Raw genomic sequence first — 25,181 nt, 5'->3', positions numbered from 1 at the left:
AAACAACCAACAAAATCAAAACACACGCCAAAAATTACCATTCTTAATTGCAAAATTACAACGTATTTGGTACGTTAATATCGTTCGGAATCCGTGATCATTGTATTTATCAACAATGGCCGAATCAGCTATTGGCAATAACCGCCGAACACGAATGGACATGATGTCCAGAATTCTAATGTAACAGAATGTTGCGTGCATAAACAACTGTACAAACAATTTGCGGGAATTTCGTGTTTGGTATGAGAGTTTGAATCTCGACTTTTCGGGTATTTTGTGGTTTATTGTCTACTTCAATCTACCTAATTACTACAAGTGATAGTACGCAGGTAAGTATTTCTTATATTATGAAGGTAGCCCCAAAACTGATTCTACTTTGGGTGTGAAAAAATTCTAGCAATTACGTAGTTACTCGATATTAATAAGTGATTCGTAGGTATAATACCAAAGAATTCCTTTAATAAAATAAAAGACAAAAAGTAAAATTCACATGAAAATTCATACAAGCTTTTCAATTTATCTCCACACCAAATACCAAGAACCAAATATGTAACAAACGAGCACTTTCGGATTCACAATAGCTAGAATTCCAGGTAATTTCAACTTTCGCCAAGTTCCGTACACATTGCACTTGTTTCTATCGAGTGCTGAACAAACGCCGCGGGCTTATACGCGACAGTTGTGCCAACTGAGAGAAAATTAACACTCATTATAAGGTCTTATAGGGCTGTATCAATTGTTTTAGCAAAGAGTTTTATTGGTTGGAATTAGGTTGGTATACTCGTATTTTAAGGGTAGGCTGAGGAGACCACTTTTGAAGATGAATAGAGATTTGGCTTGGAAAAGGAAAAGCATATGTCGCTTGCCAATTTTCTGTTTTCATACTCATAAAAAAGCATTTGCTATATAATATAATGTTAAGTATATATAATACGTATTTTCTCCTTTAAAAAAAAACATACATGATCATATTTATTACATTCAGGATCAGGATACATTACTCCTGATTGTAAATTCGTTAACAAATAATTTGATTTATTAAACAATAAACGTATTGAACCTATAGGTTTAAAATAACACCATATTTCACGTTAAACCCGAATTCCGGCAAGCTTATTAAATTTAATCCGTGAAAATTTCAGTAATATTAAATCGCACCATCACATAACTATGCAAATGACATAAAAAGGGAATAAATGCTACGTTTTCAACACAATTGACATTTCAGAAAACCGATTCATAACGAATCGCGATTCATTTTAATCGGATAGATCTACATTTACCTATGAATACATGGTGTTAAAAGTTCAGTATAACTTTCTATAAATTGAAGTAACAATCAATGCATTTAAAGTGACATATCTGTTTTGCTTAAATAAACACAAACAGAAAGTTAAAAATAAGACCATCAAAATATATCTCCCTATCAACTGCTAGCCGAAGATAGATGACAAGATGGATGGATACGGAATAATATTATTTTTATAAATTATTAAATTATCGCTCGTTTCTGCTCTCTCACCGCTGGGTATAAGCTTCAAGTGCTGAATCTCACCCATAAAGAAAATATTTTTTAATATAAGAATAGAAGTACTACATACAAAGTTGATCAACCACTTGTGTATTTCTAATATATAACCAAGCCTATTCATCCACATATAGTATTATTTTTTTGACGATGTCAGATCATGATCAGATGTCAGCAGAGGTGATGGAGTGTCAGACTCTTACTGACTAAAAACCGTCGTTTTCCGTCGGTAACTGTTTCCAAAGATTCCGTAGCCCCGGTAGATATAATTTGAGCATGAAAAACTGTTAAGTCTGTTATGTCTCATCTAAAGGAATTCTGTGAGATATCTTTCATTTCGTCCTGGACCTTCAACTACAATCATAAAGAAACCACCTCTCTTCCTTAATGCTACAATAGGCATGATGACAGTAATTAAAAATCATTAAAATATTATACTTATTAAATTAAAGTTGAAGCTTGGAATATAAAACGCGCATTGTTTTCTTTTTTAATAATTTGATTAATATTTATTTTTATAAAATAAAACTACGAAATAAGGCAATCCGCCATGATATCTTGAACACCAATCAGAGCGCGTGACGTCACCTTTTGGTCGACGCATTAAAAACTCGCACAAACGTCACATTTCGTATTGTAAACTTCCTCTGCGAATCTCTGTGTTTTCATTAATTAATTGTTTATAACGAGTACTATTTAAATGTAAATGTTATTAAAATCGAATATAAAATAACACGAATCATGAAGCAAGGATTGATTAGGCAAACAACGCTAATTTGCCTAGAATCGATATATGCTAGGAGAGTTTTTGGCATCAAATAAAGATATCTTTAGGATGCAAAAAAGATGTATTATGTCTATGTGTAAACTAAAAGTAACAGACAGTTGTGCACCTTTTTAGGGTTCCGTACCCAAAAGGTAAAACGGGACCCTATTGTTTTCGCTCCTCTGTCCGTCCGTCCATCCGTCCGTCCATCCGTCCGTCCGTCCGTCCGTCCATGTTGGATTTTTCACAGATGATATATTTCTGTTGCCGTTATAACAACAAATACTGAAAATTTGAATAAAATAAAATAATTTGGGTGGCTCCCATACAACAAACGTGATTTTTTTTATGGTACGGAACCCTTCGTGGGTAAGTCCGAGTCGCACTTGGCCGGTTTTTTACCATTTAGACCTCGTACAAAACCCATATTATACTAGAATCTAGAAAACTATGTAAAAACTTACATCAAAGTGATCTTCACAAAAATAATGGTGTGGGTAAAAAATACTGGGCAATATTGGTTTTGAATCTCGCCTTGCAAGTTTAAGCCACTTTTTTCGTATTTTTTAATGTGAGAAACCAGAGAAACGTACACAAATAACTTAAAATGAGTTGTTATGTATGTGTTCTTACACTGGGGGACCCCACACCACTTATACACTTTCGAATTCATATTTAATAATACAAAAACTTAATTATTGAACGAGCGTTGTTTACTTGCATCTTGTCAACCCAAGGCGTGACGTCACCGGGCGGAGCTCCGGCGCGATCTCATGGTGGCCTGGAGGGAGCGACTGTCGCAACCCAGTGCAGGGCACGCCACCATCGTGGCGGTAAGTCCCCTCTTTGAAGAGTGGCTCGGGAGGAGTCACGGCGCCCTCACGTACCGCATGACGCAGGTCCTCACTGGACACGGTTGTTTCGGGAGGTACCTGCACCGCATCGGTCGTGAGGAGGCGCCCGGGTGTCACCATTGTGCGGACAGCCCCGAGGACACGGTGGACCACACAGTCCAGGTGTGCCCCGCATGGGAGGGGCACCGCCGGGTCCTCGTCGAGGCTTTGGGCGGCGGCGACCTCTCGCGTCCGGCCCTGGTTCAGGCCATGGTCCGGGGCGAGAGGGAGTGGGATGCCGTCGCCTCCTTCTGCGAAGCGGTCATGCTCGAGAAGGAGGAGGCGGAACGCCAGAGAGTTCGCACCTCTCATCCCGGCCGCCGCGCTGGACCAGGTAGACACCATGGGCGCCGGGTGTCGCGAGATGACTCCCGGCCACCGTAGGCGTGGGTCTGTGGGCGGTGAGTTCGGGTGGCTCATCGTCCCTCTGTCTGCTTAGACGACAGACCCGTGTCGACGGCGCGCGTTGTTCCACGCGCTCCTCAAAGAGATGTCAGCAACCCCAGCGGGGCCCAGCAGGGCCAAGGCCTGCCGGGGCTGCGGGTTGTTCGAAAGAGATACCGCGGCCCTGGTACATAAAAGGCCTATGAAGGAACACGACGGTTTTAGTCAGTAAGAGTCTGACACTCCCTCACCGCTGCTAACCCACAGCGGGAGGGGTCATTTGATGATTTTTGACGTCGGAAAAAAAAAAAAAAAAAAAAGGCGTGACGTCACAAGTGACGGCATGACACTGACAAGCGTTTTCGCGCCGGATTCAAAGTGGACAGAGAAAAATGAAATTATTTGACAAAAAAACTTCGCATTTTTTTAAAATTAATGATTTTCCGTATAAAATAGACGTATACCTACATCATACAAAGGAATTTAAAAATTTGTCATCATGCCTATTCAGTTGAATTTAAGATCAAGCCTATATTCAGTGAAAGTTAAATTCCAAACTTCAAGACTAGGAATCCAGGTTTAAAACACGACTTACCCTGAAACTTAGTAATACAAACTGAAGAGAATTAGACGAATATCTAGCAGAATTACTGACTACTAGAACATATTACATGAATACGCCAATAAATTTCTGCAAAAACTAAAAATCACTCCAATCATTGGTTTTCAAGTCTTCTGATATCGCTAAATAAACAGCGAGCAAAACTGGAGGACAAAGCGATGTGAAATAAGTGGAATGGGTTTCCCCGTCCAGTTGCCGTGGGATTATCCCGGGGGATTTAAAATCCCGCGGCGACTGAATCCCCGTGGCCGCACGAAATGCCGTTTCGACGAGTTTCCAATAACTGATTGGTCATAATTGGAGAGCTCATTACTTATATGCACTTTGTTGATTTTTATCCTGTTCGAATATTATTTGTTGTTTGTGCTGAACAGTTTTATTGAAATCTACGATTGTTGGATGTTTTATTCTCGTTATGTTCTTGTTGTAGAATATTGTGCAGTTCTTATTTTTCTGGTAATTGGGGCTTAAAAGGATGGCCTGTGTATGGCAAGGAGTGTTTTAAGACCTCATTTCTATTTCGATCTATGATTTTTATTATATTAACTTTAAAATAGTACCTTATGAGGTCAACTGTGTGCACGTTACTCTGCCATTTTGTTACATAATCTCACGAACCCATTGTGTAAGCGTATGAAAGCAGCAAAAATGAATTATAAAATTAATTAAAAAGCCTTCCACGTTGAAAAGCAGGTAGATTCAAATTTTGATGACTTTGCAACTTAGATTCCTAACGTTTCTAATGCATTGATTAAAGTACGTACCAGGGCGTCAGCTTCTCAAAGAACTAACTCCGGAACATTGCCTGCATTATGAAGGCTTTACAAGCCAAGTTCCACACTTAACTCGGTCCACTCAGTTTCATGGGCGCGCAACAAGTGTTTTCCATAAGTGAACACACCTGCTCTGCTGTTATATGCTCCTAGTACTTTCATCTATTGTTGTATTGATGTTTTTTTCTACTTTTTTGAAGCTATTGATATTCATTGTCTGTTCCAGAGTCTGATCTAATATGGCTGAAAGTTCTACAATGTATCAGTGTATTGTTACAAGCAGCGAATAGATGAACTTTAAATCAAATGAAGACTAAAATAACCAAAAAAGAGAGCACCTCGCGACAAAAATGGAACAATTTAATCACGTGACATTACCAGGTCTTACTAGAAATTGTCAGTAATCTCCCTTTGTTACGGCTATATCCGTATATAACCGGGGACTTGATAGGATATCGAACAAATGTTCACTCGCTACGCGGACAAATTGCCCAGCTTACCCGGCCGAAGTGGATCTATTATGTGATGTTTTGCTGTGACGTTTATCACGGATAGTGATATTATTTTGTTAAAATACAGCGACAATCAATTTAGGCTTATGAATAGAGGTAGATGGATGGAATTATTCGACCATTTAGGGAGGGGAACAAGGTATTCGTGTCTGTATACGGCCACGGGTTGAGCAAAAACGTTAGGTTTGAAAGTGACATTTAGTGTACTACTCTAGGCACGTGCGTCTGACGAACCTACGTTTTTAACAACGATAGAAATAGTAGCAACGTGCAGTCCAACATGCAAACTCAAAAATCACGCTAAAAAGCGCCTTATGAAAAAGACTGCACCACAAAGCATTTACTTAAAACAATTTATGTACTTCATACATCAGAAGCTTAAAAAAAACGATTAAAAAACCGTTTTCCGAAACAATATAAACTCCTCATTTCTCCTCACACTCACGATGCGAAAAAGCTTAAAACCAATAAATAGCTAAATAATAAAAAAAACCGAGGACATCGGCAAAGTGGATCGTGACGGTTTGGTGCCCTTCGGGAAACTTCGTCGCACTTCGGGTAGCATCGGGAAACTTCGGCTAGCCTTGTCGGGAGCGGTATTCCATTTACCGTGAAGGGGATTTGTGCTAATCTGCCTTCGATGGGGCAATTTGTATCGCCCATTGCAATACTCAACAAATGGCTTGCATACCGTCTCTGTGATCTGTTTCTTGGATTTCAAACTGGGTTCGTATTTTTCTGTTTTATTTTTTAAATTTACTTTGAAAAACTAAATATATCGATACCTATGTAATGTACTTCAACATGAGAAGAGGAGCAGATTTTATTTGGTAATGGAAATTGTTTTTGTATTGTAGGTAATTTTTTTCGTGAAGCAATGAAAATCATACTTGCAATTTCAGAGCTTCTATTGCTGTTGATACTTATTTGGAAAACACACTTCACAATTTAATCTCCTACCTAGGAAGAGAGGAGAGAAAAATTACCAATCATAAACCCCAACCTTAAAAACTCATAATTTCAAAATGAAAAATCCTGAAGCAGCAACACGGAACAATAGGACGGTAAGCGCAAATCGCCATGATCTATGTACACAAATAAACACCCATTTTTCCCCAAAAAAAGTTTCCCAAGTTGCCCCTACTCGGAATTTATGGACCCATAAAAAATTACTTACGAAAAGCAAAGGTAGACATTAAGGTGTGAAATGAGACATATCGCGAGATAACTACACCGCAAATAAGGTTGATCCAGTCCCGTGAGAGAAACCGGTAATGTAGGAGAGAGACAGAAGGTCAATTCAAAGCAGTTCATAAAAGATTACAACAAGAGCAAAAAGAAATTGAAATAATTTTCATTTCTTTAATATTCGAATCATAGATGTTACAGAGACAGATGCCAAAGTCTTTATGGATTCTAAAAAAACGTTCACAAAACAGTCTGGGCTCTGTCTCAAATCAGTCGGGTGCATGACAGATAAGTGTCGGTCCTGCACTCGACCTCTCTCCAGTTGTTTATAACTGCAGCTCCAATTCCTATTGACCATAAGAGAGCATTTGCTAAAATATGGACTTGTGCACTGTAATATGTCCTACACAGCTGGTTGATCTGAAAACTGGTTGGACGCCACTATCATCAATGTTTTACAACCTCAAACGTGGTACTTCTGCTGGTATTAAGTTACAGTGACAGTATTGCCAATATTCTGAGTGGTAAATATGCCCAAGAGTTATCCTTGATACCTCGTGTTTTCTTACGGTGACATTGCGTCATGTTTTACTCGAGTACATTAATACGTGACTACTGTGAAGAAGGATAGATAAAGAAGTCGAATAAAGTAATTATAATATAAGCAGATAGGTATGTAATATACTGAACTCGTTTAAAAATATTATGCCATCAATGTGACACAATGACTCCAAGGGACAAGAAAACCAGGCAGAAGGTGGAAAATTTCTGTAGGTAAAGGGACTTTTTTGTATTAAGAATAATGAAGGAAGTAGGTACCGCAAGAATAACTCGTGTTTGAACGATAGGTACCAAAAACCCCCTTTCCGACATATTAAACGTATTTCTTGATATGTACTCATGCCATGAACTGGAAAGAAATGACAATCAGGTAAAGGAGCTCTTGTAAAACCATAGCTTCCTAAAACATTGATTTAATTCCTAAGCTTCTTTCCTAAAGTAATAAACTTCGATCCAGACATCCATTCATAAAACAATCGAAGTCTTAAAAAGCTTAATCATTAACGACTTAAAAATCCTAAAAGTGCTTCATCTATTAACAATTCGGCACCTCACCCAGCATTGGGAAGTAAATTGCTCATGAATTGCTCATAAAACGAGCACTACAAACAATAAAACTAGCCTCACTCCGCGCGGTAGGATATCTAAGGACGTAGGCTTACCGTGGCTGTCTGTTACACCGTGAGATGAAAAGATAAACGAGTTATAAAAAAAATATTATATTTTAGTTTCCCTCGGAATATACAACATGTATGGTAATTAACGCACACCCTCAAACACCCTAATTAGAATATTATGTTATAATCATAATACACACACTGAATTTTTAATTTAACATGTATGTATATGCATTGTTATTTACTAAATTAATTATACCAATTCTTGGAGAACTTTTTGGTCATACTACTACGCACGCAAATATCGCGCCGCGCGCCGCTCGACTCGACACAACATAACGAAACTACGGAAAAAGCCGACAATACCTACACGAAGTCTTATTACTTTGAGTTACGGTCTATTTGAATTTGTTTTGACTGTACAGGGTTTATATGACAATAATTTCCGTAGTTTTAATTATTTTTGGGATAAAAAATTACCTATATTAAAAATGATAAAAATCGATTCAGTAAACGATTCTGAACAAACTAATTTCAGGATGTGCGTTAATTAAGTTACATGTTGTATATTTAGCCATATACAGGAATGAATTTTAAGCAGTGCACAAAAAAAAACTGGTGGTTCAGAATCATTAACAGAACATATCTGCATCATCAGTAAAAAAATGTTTTTCATTCTTTTGTCCGCCCTAAAATCAGCAAAATATGGATACCAATTATTCTTACGCGCTTGGAGCAGCGCTCGCGTGAGTGAACCGGTTTCGCGTTGCCGCCGTGCCTACTATGACGACTGTGACCGTACAATCGGTTACAAAATAAACATCTTACGATATCAATAACTTTTCTTTTTTGTACTAAAACACAACAAAATAAAACTATTCGTACCTATCTATAAAACTTATTTAACTATAAGTTGACAAAGTTTGTGCACTGGATAAAATTCATTCCAGTATAGTAATGTACTAGAAAAATCTACACTTTGATTAGTCGGTACTATTAAATGAGCATCGGCATTCGATTTTCGTAATTATATCCTACTGATTTAGAGCCTGGTGCTCTTCTCAAGTACGCATGGGTTCGATTTCAGGAAAGTACCTACCAATGAAACTTTCTTACATTTTATGTACTTTTTAAGAGTACCTTGGACACCTATTGAAAAAGGGTGTTGGCAAACATCTTGAAGAAATCTAGACTTTCGAGTCTAAAATCGCCAATTCGCCCTAAGGAAGCGTGGTGATTAACGCTCGGTTCTTCTCTGAATAAGAAGAGGTCTGTGTCCTACAGGGCGACAAAAAATATTTGCTGATATATAAATTGTCCGTCGTAAATTAGATTACTTTGTTTCAAAACTATGTTTTCTTTTCTGCAGCCAAAATAAAATAGGTACAATTCGGTGTAACATCATCCCGGCTTTACAATAATCTTCCATTTGAGGGAGCGATTTGTCTACTAGACGTACAGCAGCGGTAGTTTCTCACAGCCCAGACATTACAGTCTGCACGATGCGATCGACTCTGCACTGCACAGCTCTGCAGAGCTCCAACGCTATTTGATAATCGAATAAAAGGATATTGATGTGTAATAAATCGTGGGGATGATGGGAGTGTAAGATATATTATGGTTACAATAGATCATGTCTGATGTCTCCGTCTCAATAATTCCTGAGTAGTCAATTTCCGGATATATGCAATTCTAAGGGGTGTCTTAAATCATTTCCAAGGTTTTATTCAAAAAACAAAAGTCAAGTCGCAGTTTTCCAAAATAAATGGATTTGAATTTGAATTGATACATTAAAAAAAACAATCACAGCTAGGGTCACCCGACATTATTCGCACAAACCAAAAGTCCCCTTCTTTTAGAAGTTTTGCACGATTTTCCTCATAACACACCTAAACCAATGGGAACCGCATAAATATGCAGATCTGTAAAAGACAAGGTCCGATTACAGCACCGTGGAATTTATGCGTCATAAAAAAAAGAATAATAAATGAGAAGCCACCCTTAACGTGACGTCACAGTTAGGGTTGCCAGTCAACCGCCAGTTTATTGGACAGTCCTATGTCCGTACGGTTCGGTAGTTTATGGAGGTCCTATCGACTAATGTAATTAAGTTGTTTGCTGGTCAAAGGAAACAGGTACAAATTGGACATTTGTAATGAAATCTATCTTTGGCTGTGTAATGGGAATTTTTGATGGGGATTTGGTTAGAAGTGGTTTAATTTTATAGTGATTTAATATACTTCGAGTTATCCTTACTCAATTATTAGATAACAAACAATATCTTCATATTAAAATATTTACTAGCGGCAATAAAGCACGCTACCCATTAGATATGCAAGATTTGCCCACTAATCGGTAGGTACATGTCTTTGTGCCTCTTACTCTGAATTTCGATGACGACACGTACAAACTGACTTACATACTAAGACGTGACTTGAAGATCCTTGCTTATTCCTTACATATTATGTGTTTCGTGAGGCACATAATATTTAAAAAAATATATACACTCAGGATCTATTATAAACTACGTCAGAAGCGATTACTTTTGAAAATTCCAAAATCATTAATTACCTTAGAACATCTTTTTTGGGAACATAATTATGAGCTTTTTTTTCTAATCTCAATTGCAGAAAACATACATAAAAAACAAATGCACCGTCATAAAATTATAGAAACCAAAAAATTACCTTTAAAATAAAACAAAAAAAATCTTCTAATATGCATATGTTACCATCAACACATGTTCGAAAGAAAAAATGCAAATCATAGCGAGTAAGGCGTCCTGAAACTCGCTTTTATGGCGACTCGTAAATTACAGGGGGCGAGCGAAGCCGGGGTATAAACATTGCTATTACACATGGTACCCGCTAACTTTCTGCTGAACATTTTTTTTACCTTAGAGTACATGTTAATTCATGTAAGAAGGGTCACCGCATTTTAAGTGTGTGTACTGAAAGGATTTTTGGGAAGGGTGCTTTTAAATATTATTATTTTTGATGCGTTTGACTGTACTTGCTTCTTTGTAGCGAAAACAAATTCTCATGTGAGATATATTTTGGGATTTAGTTTAGTGTAGCTAGTCAGAGGCATGTGTGGGGACTGGGATATCAGAATTAACAAGGCGTTAGAATGATAAGAACCGAAAGATGACTTTTAACAGTTTTTAACAGAATGACTATTATACGTTTAAGAAAAAGAAGAATGCTATTAAGGGTAATATGGTGATATGCTTAAGAAAAGAAAGAAAAGTTATAATAAATAGCGTATTATTATTTATTTTGATGGTGTATATACTCTCAATAAATAAAGGCAACTGATGAACCCCAATGCAAAACATTGAAGCTTCATAACACGCTCTGTCAAATACACATTTATTTCTCATTACGCCGTCTCATAGAGAATAAATTGATCAAAGTTGCTAACTTAGATTAAGTTCGGTTAAGTTATTAAAGGGCGACTCGCTGGGTTTTTCGCTTCGAGATTGTTAACCTAGATATTATGATGGGCCAGTTTCATGATTACGTTTGACAAGTCTGTAGACTATATCTAGGTAAGCTTAGTTTTTAAACAATAATGTAATTAAGAAACTACAAGTTTACTTCTCATTTTACTAGTAAAGAGTATAGGAAGCATATATTTTTTATATCAAAGATAGACAAAGATATTGTCTTATTTCCAAGTCATTGTATTTCTAATTCTAATCTTTAACTATATCTTCGTCGACAAATTATCAAGTAACATCAAACAGTAACCTTTTATAGGCTCTTATCTTAAAGTCAAACCATCGACCTAACAATAAAAGGAGACGCAATTTACTTTAATACTGCATTTAGAAATAAACCCTTTATTGTAATAGGGGTCACTTTATACCCTTCACCTTCACATGTCAATTAATTAAATATCCAACAAAATAACAATCCACGGAGGATCTAATCAAGACGTCTTACATAATAAATGTCGAATTTAGTAACTTGAACACCTTGATAACTATAAAATGAATTCTCAACTTTAATCCGAGGGTTATAAAGTTTAATTTCAGATGGCTTTGGCTAGGCTCTTTTATGTGCCACCTCGAGCAATAAAGACTGTGTAACGAGGTCCGTAAAAGAGTCCTCTTCGATTAAAGTAAAAGTAATAAATGGCTTTAGTAAGTTCCGATTAGGGTTTTAAAACGCCATGTTACAATTGTAACGTTATTGGAAAGGCCTAGCCTTATTGGTGATATTTTTAATTTGGCATGTCAGTTTTATGAGTGTTGATGGTTTTGTATGTTGCTGATCGTTTTAGCTAATTGCCCATTATTTGGGTTTTAAATTCTACATTCAGCAACTGGGATATCTATTTTTAAAATACTTTCAGTATATAAACTTTCTACGTGTTAATTTTTCATACACTACAAAAAAATCAAGCATTATATTCACACTAGCATCCGCCATCAACTTCACTCGCATCTCGTGGAACTACTCACCACGATTATATACAAAGCCTTCCTCGATGGCTTAAAACTGAAATAATTTTTGAAACCAGGCTAACCATTCCTGAGATTAACACATTCAAGCAAACAAACATGTAGATAATTTCCATCATTATATTCAGAATATTCATGGCTCAACAAAGTTTGTTATTACCCTTGTATCTTCCCGTTCTGGCCGAACTTTATCCACGTATTCATAAGTCACAATACAAGAAGAGGCCATACCTTTTCTTATTTTTATTTACGTTCACTGATCGCTGCAAGCGGAAACATCGAAGCCACAGATAGATACACATTACAGATAAACAGTAATTTAATATGGATACGTCTTTGGAATAATGTTTTATTTATTTTCCGTGTTAAAGCAGAATAAGTTGCCACATATTGGTAAAGAAAGCAAGAGTCCATCTGTTTATAGGTACGCGATATGCAAAAAAAATACTGAAAAAGATTAACAAAACAAATGTACCAAAAAAAATATGCTGAAGAAACCGTGATGACGGTTGAAATATACAAGTATACATTCATATATGTATTAACTATCTCAGTTTTCTAAAAGAGGAGTTACCTTCTGCTTTAATTTTGCTGTGGTCTCACCACAGACATAAAACAAAATATTTTTTTCATCTCGAGTCAGCCATATTTCGTGGGAGGACCATTGATTGGCTGTCAACTCCCAAACACAATAACAACAGGAAAGTCCTTTATTGTAGCGAGAAAAAGACGTGTGTTGACGTTTTGTGAGATTGCTAGTGGCACCACTATGTACTAGGAAGTCGCGGGATGGGACGCTTGGAAATTGATAGAAAGAGACTAGTCAATATTGTTGGTTAGGTACTGTCTTTGACTTTGTCAGGGTAGCCGGAATTGGATGCTTAAAAATGGAGCTAAAGGGTCTCGTGTCTTCAGTTGTATATCTATCTGGCAAATGTCTTTGAAAACTATGCCACATGTGCTTTAGAGAAACAGCTAAAAAACACGTTTGTAAATTATGTTTAGACTCAGTTGTCTATAATTACAGAAGATGGCCTATGTATTTCTCAAATAATAAAACATAAGTTCGCAAAATATTTAGTAGCTTGGTACCCCAGCTTCTAATCCGTTCTAGTACCAAACACCCAGCTTAAACGCACTTCACTGCTTCCACAAACCGTCAAAGGTGGAAGTCCGGTTCTTAAGAGTAAGTCCAAAGTAATACACACACAATAGTTTACGTTAAAAGTTCCTTTTAAAAATGGATAAACTTTAAAACGGATTACAGAAAACGGACCGGCGTGTGCCGGACCGATCGCCAATGGCCACAACTTGGACGGCTAACGTATTTTTGAAAGGCTTATAAAGTGAGTACTGAGAACCTTTCTACTGGAATTACTGCTTTGAAGGAAGCTTGGCCACTTTGAAACAGAATTCATACATGATTCTTTGTGATCAGTGTTTTATTTTGTTGCCAGCTTTTTATCCTGAACTGTTTGAGATCGGCGCTGTAGATGATAGGTATATCATATAACAATTGATAACAATTACCCAAACCTATGTAGGTATACGTTTTGATCCAGCTTGATATTACTATCTAAAATTACAACTTACAAGAGTAAACTTATATTATTTGGTACGTAAGTATATCTACATAAAAAAATCTCATGCAAACATTTCAAATGTTAGTTTATTCAAAAAGTATATCGGATTATAAAAGAAAAATGCTCTACCTAAAATACAAAGTAGCGATCCTGTCGTCAAGATTGGTTTTACAATTTGTGTCAATTAAATGACACAATGAGTCAATATCATTGCATTAAAACAATTGAATGAGTGCAGTGCAGCCATGACGCTCATTGACGATATACTTATACAAGGTAAATTACCTTGCTCACTGATTATTTACATAATGGTAGGTACGCATAATAAGTCTATATTTATTAACCGCATGAGTCAACCTACTGATAACAATATATGTATATGTTAGGCCGTTGATTCCGAATGTCATTGATAGATCTTTGACTATCTGCACCCGGCAGGTTAAAGTTTTTTCATCAAAAGCAAAAGCCAAAGTAAAAGTCAAAGTAATGTCTAAAGTAAAAGTAACGGTCAAATTATTTTTTTCTATTAGTTTTGCTGTCACTTTAGCCTTGAAAAAACGAATTTGACCGTTACTTTTACTTTAGACATTACTTTGATTTTTACTTTTGATGAAGAAACTGGCCGTAAGAGAGTATTCTTGGTATTGAGAAATTCTAATGGGATTCTATTCACTAGCTTACAATAAAACAAACACACATACAAAAAGCTTATAATTATAACTGGGGCGAATTATCAAACGGTATCCATGTTGTTCGTCGGCTTATTAAAGTTAAGCGGGGGTTAATATTTAATCCGAGTTGCGCACAACTGCCGTCGGGGGGCGCTAATGTATGCGGCGTCACGGCTCGCGCACTGTACGGGTTGAGCAAATGCGGGCGCGTGTCACACCAAACTGTAAGGTCATATTGGAGATGAGGCGGCGGGATTGTTCGAAAAAGTTACCGCGGCCTTGGTACAAAAAAGTCTGACAATCCCTCACCGCTGCTATAAACCCACAGCGGGAGGGGTCATTTGATGATCTTTGGCGTCGTTAAAAAAAGGCAGCCAGCCCAACCACTACTTTGCTGTCTTACTACCATGATACTCAAAAGACTTTAAAGGTTCTTCGATCTAAGAAAATGCTTATACATTAATTCATTTTGTCTTACACAGATGTTGCACTGAAATGAGAAGAGAGATTGATGAATTATCTTATAATCTTGCCCCCGAATATAATTTCCAATGAAGAGCGGAATGAATTCTCCATGATACTAATTTCGACAAAATGGTAACAACCTTTCAGTATGCATTTGTACGAATATTTAGTCCTCATTTTTCTCGTCGGTGTGACAGACATCCAGGCGTACAAGCCAATGAGTTACTTACTACTTAACGCGTATCATGCGTTCAAAGTTAAGGTAAGTGCTGCGAGGAAACTTTTTGAATGTGTTCAAGGCTTTATTATATATATACGCCGACACTAAAATCTCTCGTATAAACTTGTGAGGTACGGTATTAGACTTACGACTGTTCTGATGTATGGCTTAGTTTGATACTGTTTCTTGTAATACGATTTCAAATGGGAATACCTAGACATTTCTTTAAACATGACATGACATGAGTTTTGACATGAAAAACACACCAAAAATGCATTCTTCTCACTAGATAAGACCATGATAGAATAATTACTAGAAGTAACTACTGTTTTAGATATTACAGTCAATACAAATAATGGATGACTATCTGCCCCAGGCTCTATATCAAGAGCAAGAGCAAGAGCTTTAGAAATTACGTTTTAAATAATGTTAAAATCCGAAATGAGAACCACCTCGTTTTGGGAACTCGGTCTACAATAACTCTATTATTTTAAATACTGTACCATTCAAGCTGTAGCTACCAGGCGCGCATAACAACAAAGTGGTAGCAGCAACGATTGTTAATATTTCCTACTAGCCGGTCCCCGAGGGCACCTGTTGGCTATTCTTTCAGGGAAACTTGTTAAATACTTGATAGCATGGTCTCGACAAGTTGGAACTTGTTCAGAGTGTCAACTGCGAACGTCGCTATTTGCTGGTACACTGGACGTGGACTTTATTTCAAGTACGTGAGAAAACATGCTCCTAGGGTTATAATATTAAGTTTATTGCAATTTGTATACATGGCTGGTATCGCTGCATGAATTTTTAGTCTTGCCCGGTCAGCGAATATTCCGTTTTGAAAATGCAAAATATAAGCCAAAAGATGGAAAATACGATATGGAAAACTGAATAGTAAATTGAGAAGATCGTAATACATCAATCAGTACCTAAGTAAATACAACAGGCAGTTTTTTCAAGGAATTTAAGATAAGTAGTATTGAACTTCAAGAACACCCTTCAAAGTACCTACTCAGGTTTGGTTTTACGTAGTCTACCATTGATGACTGATGTCACGACATAACAGGACAAAAAAGCATTACCCACCCACTCCACATGATGTCCGCCTGGTACATAAATAAAGCTTCCACTAGCAACATTTTGGCAACATACATCACCGGCTAGCCAGTACATATTTACGGTTATAAAACCCCCCATTCACTACGCGAATGCGCGTACATCACGCGTTCAGTTTGTCGTAGGTCACGTAACACCGCAATTTGCCGTCCAAATGGAAGAGTGCGGTTGTCCGGCGACGTGTCGTTCCCTTTATTGCTAGCTTTATTTTCGTAACAAATAAATATATAGGATAATAAATATTTTCGGAGTTTCCTTTTTCTTGATGGTTTTATTGTGTTAGAAGAAGATATATCTCTTTCTGATGTGTTAAACTTGACATTAATAAATAGAAAAGTAAATATATATAATGTTTGATACGACAATTTTAAACTTGAAATAGGTAAAAAACATGTATTTTTAATTACCAAATAATTAAAATTTTATTTCTCACAGCATACCCACTTCTTTAAATGTGTATTCAATACAAAACTATCACAAAAAAAAATAGATAATATAAAAACCCTTTGAAAAGTAACTTAACATACCTATATTCATAACTTAACGCGCGCGTTAACGTTAACTTTAATCTGACAAATGCTCGTAAATCACATAATAACGCAATAACATCACAGACTGACGTTACGCACTGGCGTTTATTGCTTCTAGGTATTTCATACGTACTTATTTCAGTATTAAATTTATAATGACGATTATGTACGCTCATGAATTTATTAAGGTGATGTGAAAACTTTAGGTACTTTATTACCACTCGTTAATCAAATGATAGAAGCTGCAATTTTATCCGGGTGCAGGAAGATGTTCTATCAATAAATAATAGTTTTAAAAAAAACTAAAAAACACGCTTTTTATAGAAAACCGAACTAAAAAATAGCAAATAAATTTTAATGAATTTAAATTAAGAAAATAGTGTTCAAAATTTCAATGAATATAAATTAATAATAGTGTGAATACAAAAAAAAATATTAAAAAAAAAGCGTGGGGTGCATGGTGTCAATAGTTATAAATATTTTATTGACAGATTTTACAGATTTATTATATGAATAGATATGAGTAGAGTGATTTTCATTTCGATATGACCTTAAAAAGCACCCCACGCTTTTTTCACTCACATACAATGAATATATACATAATAAATATAACAATTTGACCTTATACTAACAAAGTTTAAATATGTATAACAATATTATCTTAAAATAATTAACATAGATATGGAAAGACAATTTAACAATATTGTGATTTTGTACATTTGATCTAAAAGTAAAGTAGTAAATATTTGTTGTATACTTGATTTTAAACATATGTAAAGTGTAAATTTCTTCTAAAATAACATGCGTAAAACATAAATCTTATTCAACTACGAGTAAAATACATATTTTGGATGTTGGTCTCTTGATGGTTGAGGATTTGGTGCGTAACGTGACGACACGGGTGATATTACGAATAGTTGTCACTATCCATACAAGTGGGAAGTTCTCATCAATACAAAGAATATAAGTCCAAACGAGGTATTTTACTCAAACTCAAACTCAATTTTTTTTATTTCAAATAGGCCTATGAAGGCTCTTTCGAAACGTCAAAGTTAGGTGCACGGTTCCAAAGAGTTGGTCTCATGGAGAAGAACCGGCAAGAAACTCCATGGACACTCTTTTTAAAAGAAAATAAAAATAATTACAAACATACAGTTTTCTATCTAGTCCTGAGAATGTTATACAATCCAAATTGAGCTAAAAATGTATTAATAAATTATACAAAATAATTTTAGTGCAATCGTTACATATTCAGTTGTCGAGTTCCCTCGACTTTCTCTGGTCTCCATCATCAGGTCAGCTCCCAACCTTCACTGTTGCATAGGTCTTGTCAATACAAATAATTTAAGCCCAAACACGAGGTAGTTTACATATTCAGTTGTCGAGTTCCCTCGACTTTCTCTGGTCTCCATCATCAGGTCAGCTCCAAACCTTCACTGTTGCAAAGGTCTTGTCAATACAAATAATTTAAGCCCAAACATGAGGTAGTTTACACATTCAGTTGTCGAGTTCCCTGGACCCTCTCTGGTCTCCATCATCAGGTCAGCTCCAAATCTTCACAGTTGAATAGTGCTTTTAGGCGTACACCTGAGTGTCAAGTTTTTACCCTATGTATGCCTACAACTTTCGAAGGTTGCCCTCGATTTCTCAGGGTTTCCATCATCAGATCCTGACCTGATGACTATGGGACCAACTGGCAGCTATTCCGAGTCGAACAAAAAAGAATCACGTAAATCGGTCTATAAACCTCGGAGTAATCGATGTGTATGTGTAACCTCCTCCTTTTTGGGAAGTCGGTTAAAAATGGAATAACTTTATCAAATTAGTGTATTGTCATCGGTCCTCAATAAATCTACAAAGTTTGAACGAAATCTGGCCGTTTAAAGTGGGTCAAAATCGCGCCCAAAGAAGTCGGTTACAAACCTACAAACATACAAACATACAGGTGAAGCTAATAAAAAGCGTGTAAAAAGCGAGTGGAACCACAGGGAAAAGCTGGTATAATTAGTAACGCATTAAGCAAAGATAATATACTTTTTAATTTTCTAAGCTCTCTTCACAAAACTGCTTGTTGCCAGAAAACTTATTTGAATTTCAATAAACTATTGTCAGTACAAAAACATTTTTAACTGGAAATCTTAATAACATCTAGATTATTCTAGATTGATGGGGAATGAAACGGGCACCCCTTTCATGTGCTAATCCAATGGAGATTACATTCCTGAAGCTGGTGGAATCTACCTTTAAATGTTCGATCTTCAATGCAAATAGTTTACATAACTTGCATTGGGTATGTTAATAGTACCGTTTTTGGTTACTGGCTGGCTATAATAAGCAAGGAGGTTTAAACAGATTAAAGTTGCAAAGAAATTTTTTTGGGTCACCTGAAATATAGCAATTAGCAATTAAAATAGTCAAGCCTGATACAGGTTCAGAACCAATCTATTTTAGACAATAAAAATACACATATTGTAAATGTATTACTCTTTCAAAAAAGCCTTATCGTCAACTCCGCATGACACGAGGCGACGTAGGCACTTTCAAGAGAGAAAAAAATGTATTTTTTTAACGAGATCCAGTCAAAAGAAAGTATGAATGCATAACTTCAAACATACCCATTTAAACATTTTATTGTGCGCGAAACCCTTCAGAAAAGAAAACCTTCCCTCATTATAATAATTAAAGATTTTCAGACGATATCTTTATTAGACACAAAAAATCTTCATCCCTTTATGCTCGCCTGGTAGCAGGAAATTGGTAGGAAACATATTTCCGTTCGTTTCCTTTGAGATCTCGCTATGATAATGTTCCTCGGAGACTTATCAATTATACGGTTAAATTCATAAGAACGGTATTTTGTGTTTCTTTTGTAGAAGAACTACTAGAAATTAATTAGTAGATTAATTTACTACGATCAGGAAGGCAGAAGAAATCAAACTCGATAGCAAAAAATAAGTAATAAATTGGTTTCGCAGATACAATTAGGCATGATAAACATAGAAACATAATTTAGCATAACCAAATCTTATTTTTTTTATGCCCAAAACAATGAATTCGATATTTACTTTAGAAAACTAATCAAACAAAAAGAAATAAGAATTACAGAGCCCAAAATTCCTTAAATACACTTTCAATTCACGAAATCAAAACAAGGGAGAATTCAACTCCCTGATTTTTACCCCATACGCAGACATGGTAATATTTGCACTTGCGACGAACAGACAAGACACAATCACTGTTTGTCCAGCTAATGCGAGGCACACACGCTCGACTTGGTGTGTACACACGCGTTTGTGTGTGCGTGACTTTATGTATTTACGAATTGGCATTTGTTTTGAGCTTGATTTGCAGTTTTGCTGAATTTTGTTGACAAAAAAAAATTACACGATTTTTTTCGGCTTTGGCCTTAACTATGTACCTACATACATAACATTAATTACATACATATTACAAAGAAAATATTGAGCAATCTTCAATATTAACTCCACACGGTTAACTATTGGAAACAATATGTAATTACGCATAAACTTACACGGCTGTCAAGGAGCTGTCAAGGACATCAATATATATAATAAATAAATATTAATTTGAACCGCAAAACCTAGACTTATGCCGCAAATTGCTGCAGGAAAGCTCAGCAATGAGAACACAAAAGTGAAATGTAAATAAATAAATCACCAAGAACAAGGTGATTACAAGAATAACGGCATAGTGCTCCAACCTGTCATTCCTGTCATCTGCAATTAATTTTGCATAAAAAAATTTCAATTTCATCCAGTTATTCATATTTATATCCACGGATCTCTAAAAATATTCAACAGCTGCGCCACGATGCACGGCGCAGCGCGGCGGCGCCTCCGGTGGCGTCCTGATGCGTCACCAGTGACACCAGGTGTCAAAAATGACTCTTTCAGTTTTTCTGTGTTTTATTAATTTATGTTTATTTCTAATTTAATCGAGTAAGTTTACTGTTTTTTTTACATGTTATGTAGTGACGCATGTAGTGATGGTGGAAGTCAGCCTGCCACATCGCTGGAAGGATCAGTGAGATGCCCCCACTGCCCACAAGCACGTTTTTTTAAAGGTGAACGGGGTTTGAAGGTGCACTGCGGCAAGGTTCATAAACCTCACGGTGTGCCTTCGGCCCCCATATCCTTACCTAGTACCCCATCTAATCCTGATCCCACCCCCATTTGGCAACAGCTATGTAAATTGAAAAATTCCATACCCGTTTTAAAAAGAGTTCCTCGAGGCGCGAGACCATCCGTGGCAGCGTGTTTGGCACGATGCGTCTCTCTCGTCGTCCGAGAGAACTCTGAACGTGCTTGGGAGCGGTTACTTACCTTTCCCTATAAGATACTACATGTCCAAAAAAATTTGGCCTCCAAAAAAACCCTAACAGCCCAAGTTAAAGAGAACTGTAATAGTCCTTCTACTTCGTTTGACCCAAAATTTACAGCACAGTTTTCCCACAAAGGACTCTTGCATCATGTAGAGTCAAAATTAGGGGAAGGTGACATAAGGGGTGCCGCTAGAATTCTTTTCAGTAGTGATGTGGTTGCGCCGTGCTCCCCAGAGACTGTTGCAGCTCTGGAGAGTAAACACCCGGCAGCATCGGATGACCTCTCCTTCCCCGACCCTCCTGCCCCAGACTCAGATAATCTATCAATTACAGCCAACCAATTGTGCGCTGCTGTCGGCTCCTTCCGGAGCGGCTCTGCCGGTGGCCTCGACGGCTTGACGCCGCAGCACCTTAAGGATCTGACGTGCTCAAGCGCCGGGGAAGCTGGTGAGTCGCTTTTGAAGGAGCTGACAGCCCTTATTAACCTAATGCTCTCCGGCAATGTGAACGGAGCCGTCATCGACGTTTTGTATGGTGCCAATTTATGTGCCCTGCGTAAAAAAGATGGCGGCATCCGTCCCATTGCCGTGGGATGCACATATCGCCGTATCGCAGCCAAGTTTGGCTGTGCCTACTACAAAGAAACCCTGGCCGCCAAATTTCAGCCCTTACAACTAGGTTTTGGCTCGAAAGGGGGTTGTGAGGCTGCGGTACACGCCCTTTCCACGTATGTAAATAGCGGGAAAGGCGAGGTCATCCTTAAGGTTGACATTAGGAACGCCTTTAACTCCGTAAATAGAGATACCTTGTTGACGGAAGTTAAAAATGAAATTCCAAAATTATATAAATTTCTTTGGCAGTGTTATAGACATTCAACTAAATTACTCTATAAAGACAAAGTTCTAGATTCGGCCGTCGGATGTCAACAAGGTGATCCTCTGGGGCCTGCCATTTTCAGCTTGGCTATTAACCCTATCATTCGACAGCTAAATTCTAAATTTAATGTGTGGTACCTCGATGATGGGATCCTAGGAGGCGACGCAGATACTGTAGCTGACGACTTTAGATTATTAATACAAAAATTCGACTCGATTGGCTTACAACTAAATTTATCAAAATGTGAAATCTTCATCCCTGATAACAACCAACAAGTCTTTTCGAAATTCCAATCCATAGCTCCAAATTTGACAGTACTAGAAAAAAGTTCCCTTCGCCTCCTGGGATCACCTATTCTCGATGAGTCCTTCACCAGTTATATTAACGAGAAAATTCAAAATTTTAATGATGTTTCAGAGAGATTATACAAAATCAGTATACATTCGGCCTTCACTTTGATTCGGTATTGTTGTTTTGGACCAAAATTTACTTATATTCTTCGCTCCTCACATATATGGAAGCACCCACAAGTTTTGGACAAAGTTGACCAAATTATCAGAAGCACCCTCACCTCCATCCTCAATGTGGCCTTGGACGATCGAGCCTGGCAGCAAGCTGCACTCCCAATACGCATGGGAGGTCTCGGCGTCCGCAAAATTTCAAGTGTTAGTTTACCGGCATTCCTCTCCTCGGTTCACAGTACTGATACATTAACCAGAAAGATATTGTCGTCTTCTGCACTGGTTGATGTTGAAGTACCGTGTTTGACCGACGCGCTGGATGCCTGGAAAATGGCTACTCCCAATACGGATTTGCCCGGCAACCGCTGCTCTCAGAGACAATGGGACGGGCCGCTCTGTAGCACTATACGGAATAATCTATTAAATACGTGTAATAGTGCTGCTGAGCGTGCCCGTTTGTTGGCTGTGGGAGAGTGGGAGTCGGGCCTCTGGTTACAGGCGATCCCGTCATCTAGCATAGGCACTATGCTGGATGACACAACGTTCCGCATCGCTACATGCTTACGGTTAGGCGCTCCCTGTGTTGCTCCGCATCGCTGCCATTGCGGTGAAGCCGTCGACAGCCTCGGGCACCATGGTCTGTCGTGCTGCAGAAGTGCTGGTCGTATTGCACGGCATGCCAGCATTAACGACATTATCCGTCGTGCTCTTTCCACCGCCGGCGTGCCAGCCGTGTTAGAGCCTAATGGACTGGTACGTGACGATGGAAAGAGGCCAGATGGTATGACGTTGTTGCCATGGAAGTTGGGTAGGCCCTTGGTGTGGGATGCAACGTGCGTCGACACCCTGGCGCCATCGCATCTTCCCTGCACGGCAGGTCATGCTGGTGCGGCTGCTGCTTCTGCAGAGACCACCAAGCGGCGCAAGTATAGTAACCTTATTGGGAACTATACTTTTGAGCCATTTGGGGTCGAAACGCTCGGACCATGGGGCCCGAGTACGCGGTTACTTTATAAGGACATCGCGAAAAGGCTTGTCGACGCTTCGCGTGACCAGAGGGCTGGCTTATTCTTCGGACAAAGAATTAGCATTGCCATTCAACGTGGCAATGCAGCCAGTCTTCTGGGCACGTTTCCGGAGGACAGTGATGCGGAGGAATACTTCGACGCCTGATCGATGCTCTTTTATATTTTATGTTTATATATATTTTGTATATAGTATTTTATTTTTAGTTTTGTATAAAGATAAGTAGTTTAAGTTTGTATATATGTATAGTGTGTACATTGTAGAAATAGATTATAAAAATAAATCATAAAAGTGTAGATTAAGATTTTCTTAAACAATAACAGGTGTTTAGATAAATAAATATTGTTTCACAGGAAATAATTATTCATTATGATAAAATATTGAGATAAAACATATGTAGGGGAAAGTGGTATAAGATGGGGTCGTGGGGTAAGATGGGAATTGCGAAAAAAAGAATGTTCCAAACATGCTTTGAAATTACTACTAACGTCATCTAATGGCCTTTTGAGTAAGTTATTCAGTGCCGCAAGTGTCATGACAGAAAGTGCGTGCATTGAGATTTCGTAAGTAATTTATTGATTTTGACGCTTTTAATCTAATATTTCGACTAAGTGATCTACGTGACTGTGTGAAATATATGACAATAAGACGGTCGAGGTATTTTTTTCGTAAACCTAACATATTTTGCTAATTTATGAGCAATGTTTCAATCGAGTAGCTTTGGTTTTCTAATCTCAAAAAAATAATGTTTGGTAAATAGTCGTTTGGGACATAATGGGGTACCACGGTACCATACTTACGGAATCTCCATACAAAGCTAAACTAGAAGAGAAGACAAAGAAGTAAGAAACCGAAAACACAAAATAAGAAGACAAAAGAAAACCAATAACAAAAAAACTAAAAATAGAGCCAAAAAAAAATGTTGAATCTGAAAGTGACACTGAGGATACTGAATATTAATACTGTCAGGGTTTGTTTTCTCAATCTACTGAAGGATGGATCACTTGTGAGTTGTGTGGAAGATGGGTGCTTTGTCCATGTGCAGGAGTTGAAGACGATGATGATGAGGCGGTACATATTTGTCCCAATTGTGGCGACAGTGATTGATTTGATGTACCCCACAATCATACCCCATCTTGCCCCATTGACGGGGGCAAGAAGGGGCAAGACACAGTTTTGAAAAAAAATATATTTTCATATGAAGATTTAAATTTTTGAGTTATTGTTGATTAGAATATAAGAGAACTAACACTGCTTGTTTCTTAATTAAAGTTTCTATTTCGTAAAATAATTTTTTGTTTGTGTTTCAGCAACTTTTCCTTAAAGGCCCCATCTTATACCACTTTCCCCTAATATTGCTCAATTTATTTGATCGTCTTGGGAGCGCCTTAAAATTGAAGCATCAATTTATGTTTAAACCCGATTCTGCCTTGTTAAATAAAACTTCGTAAAAGTTTTTTGCATAACTGCTAGATTAGTTAAAAACCTTAATATAGTAACAAAGGCAATAAACACGGTGACGTTCGCTACGTTGTGCGCTGATCGTCAAAGGCCGCGTCAACTGGCGTCACGCGCCTTT

At 37.5% G+C, this 25,181-nt stretch overlaps 1 protein-coding gene across 1 annotated transcript in view; it reads left to right on the top strand.

The window, feature by feature from the left end:
* The window catches only part of LOC124637199, a 33,286-nt gene extending 8,577 nt beyond the window's left edge, over positions 1–24,709 (top strand). Inside the window, exons 2-3 of the mRNA XM_047173558.1 lie at positions 21,474–22,754; positions 24,648–24,709. Of these exons, the coding sequence (XP_047029514.1) occupies positions 21,474–22,754; positions 24,648–24,709 (1,343 nt within the window). The remainder of the gene's footprint in view (positions 1–21,473; positions 22,755–24,647) is intronic.
* The last annotated feature ends 472 nt before the right edge of the window (positions 24,710–25,181 follow it).

The sequence above is a fragment of the Helicoverpa zea genome, chromosome 15 (assembly GCF_022581195.2).
Source record: "Helicoverpa zea isolate HzStark_Cry1AcR chromosome 15, ilHelZeax1.1, whole genome shotgun sequence".
Lineage (NCBI taxonomy): Eukaryota > Metazoa > Arthropoda > Insecta > Lepidoptera > Noctuidae > Helicoverpa > Helicoverpa zea.
The sequence above is the reverse complement of the archived record's forward strand: the minus strand, read 5'-3'. Positions and strand labels throughout refer to the sequence as shown.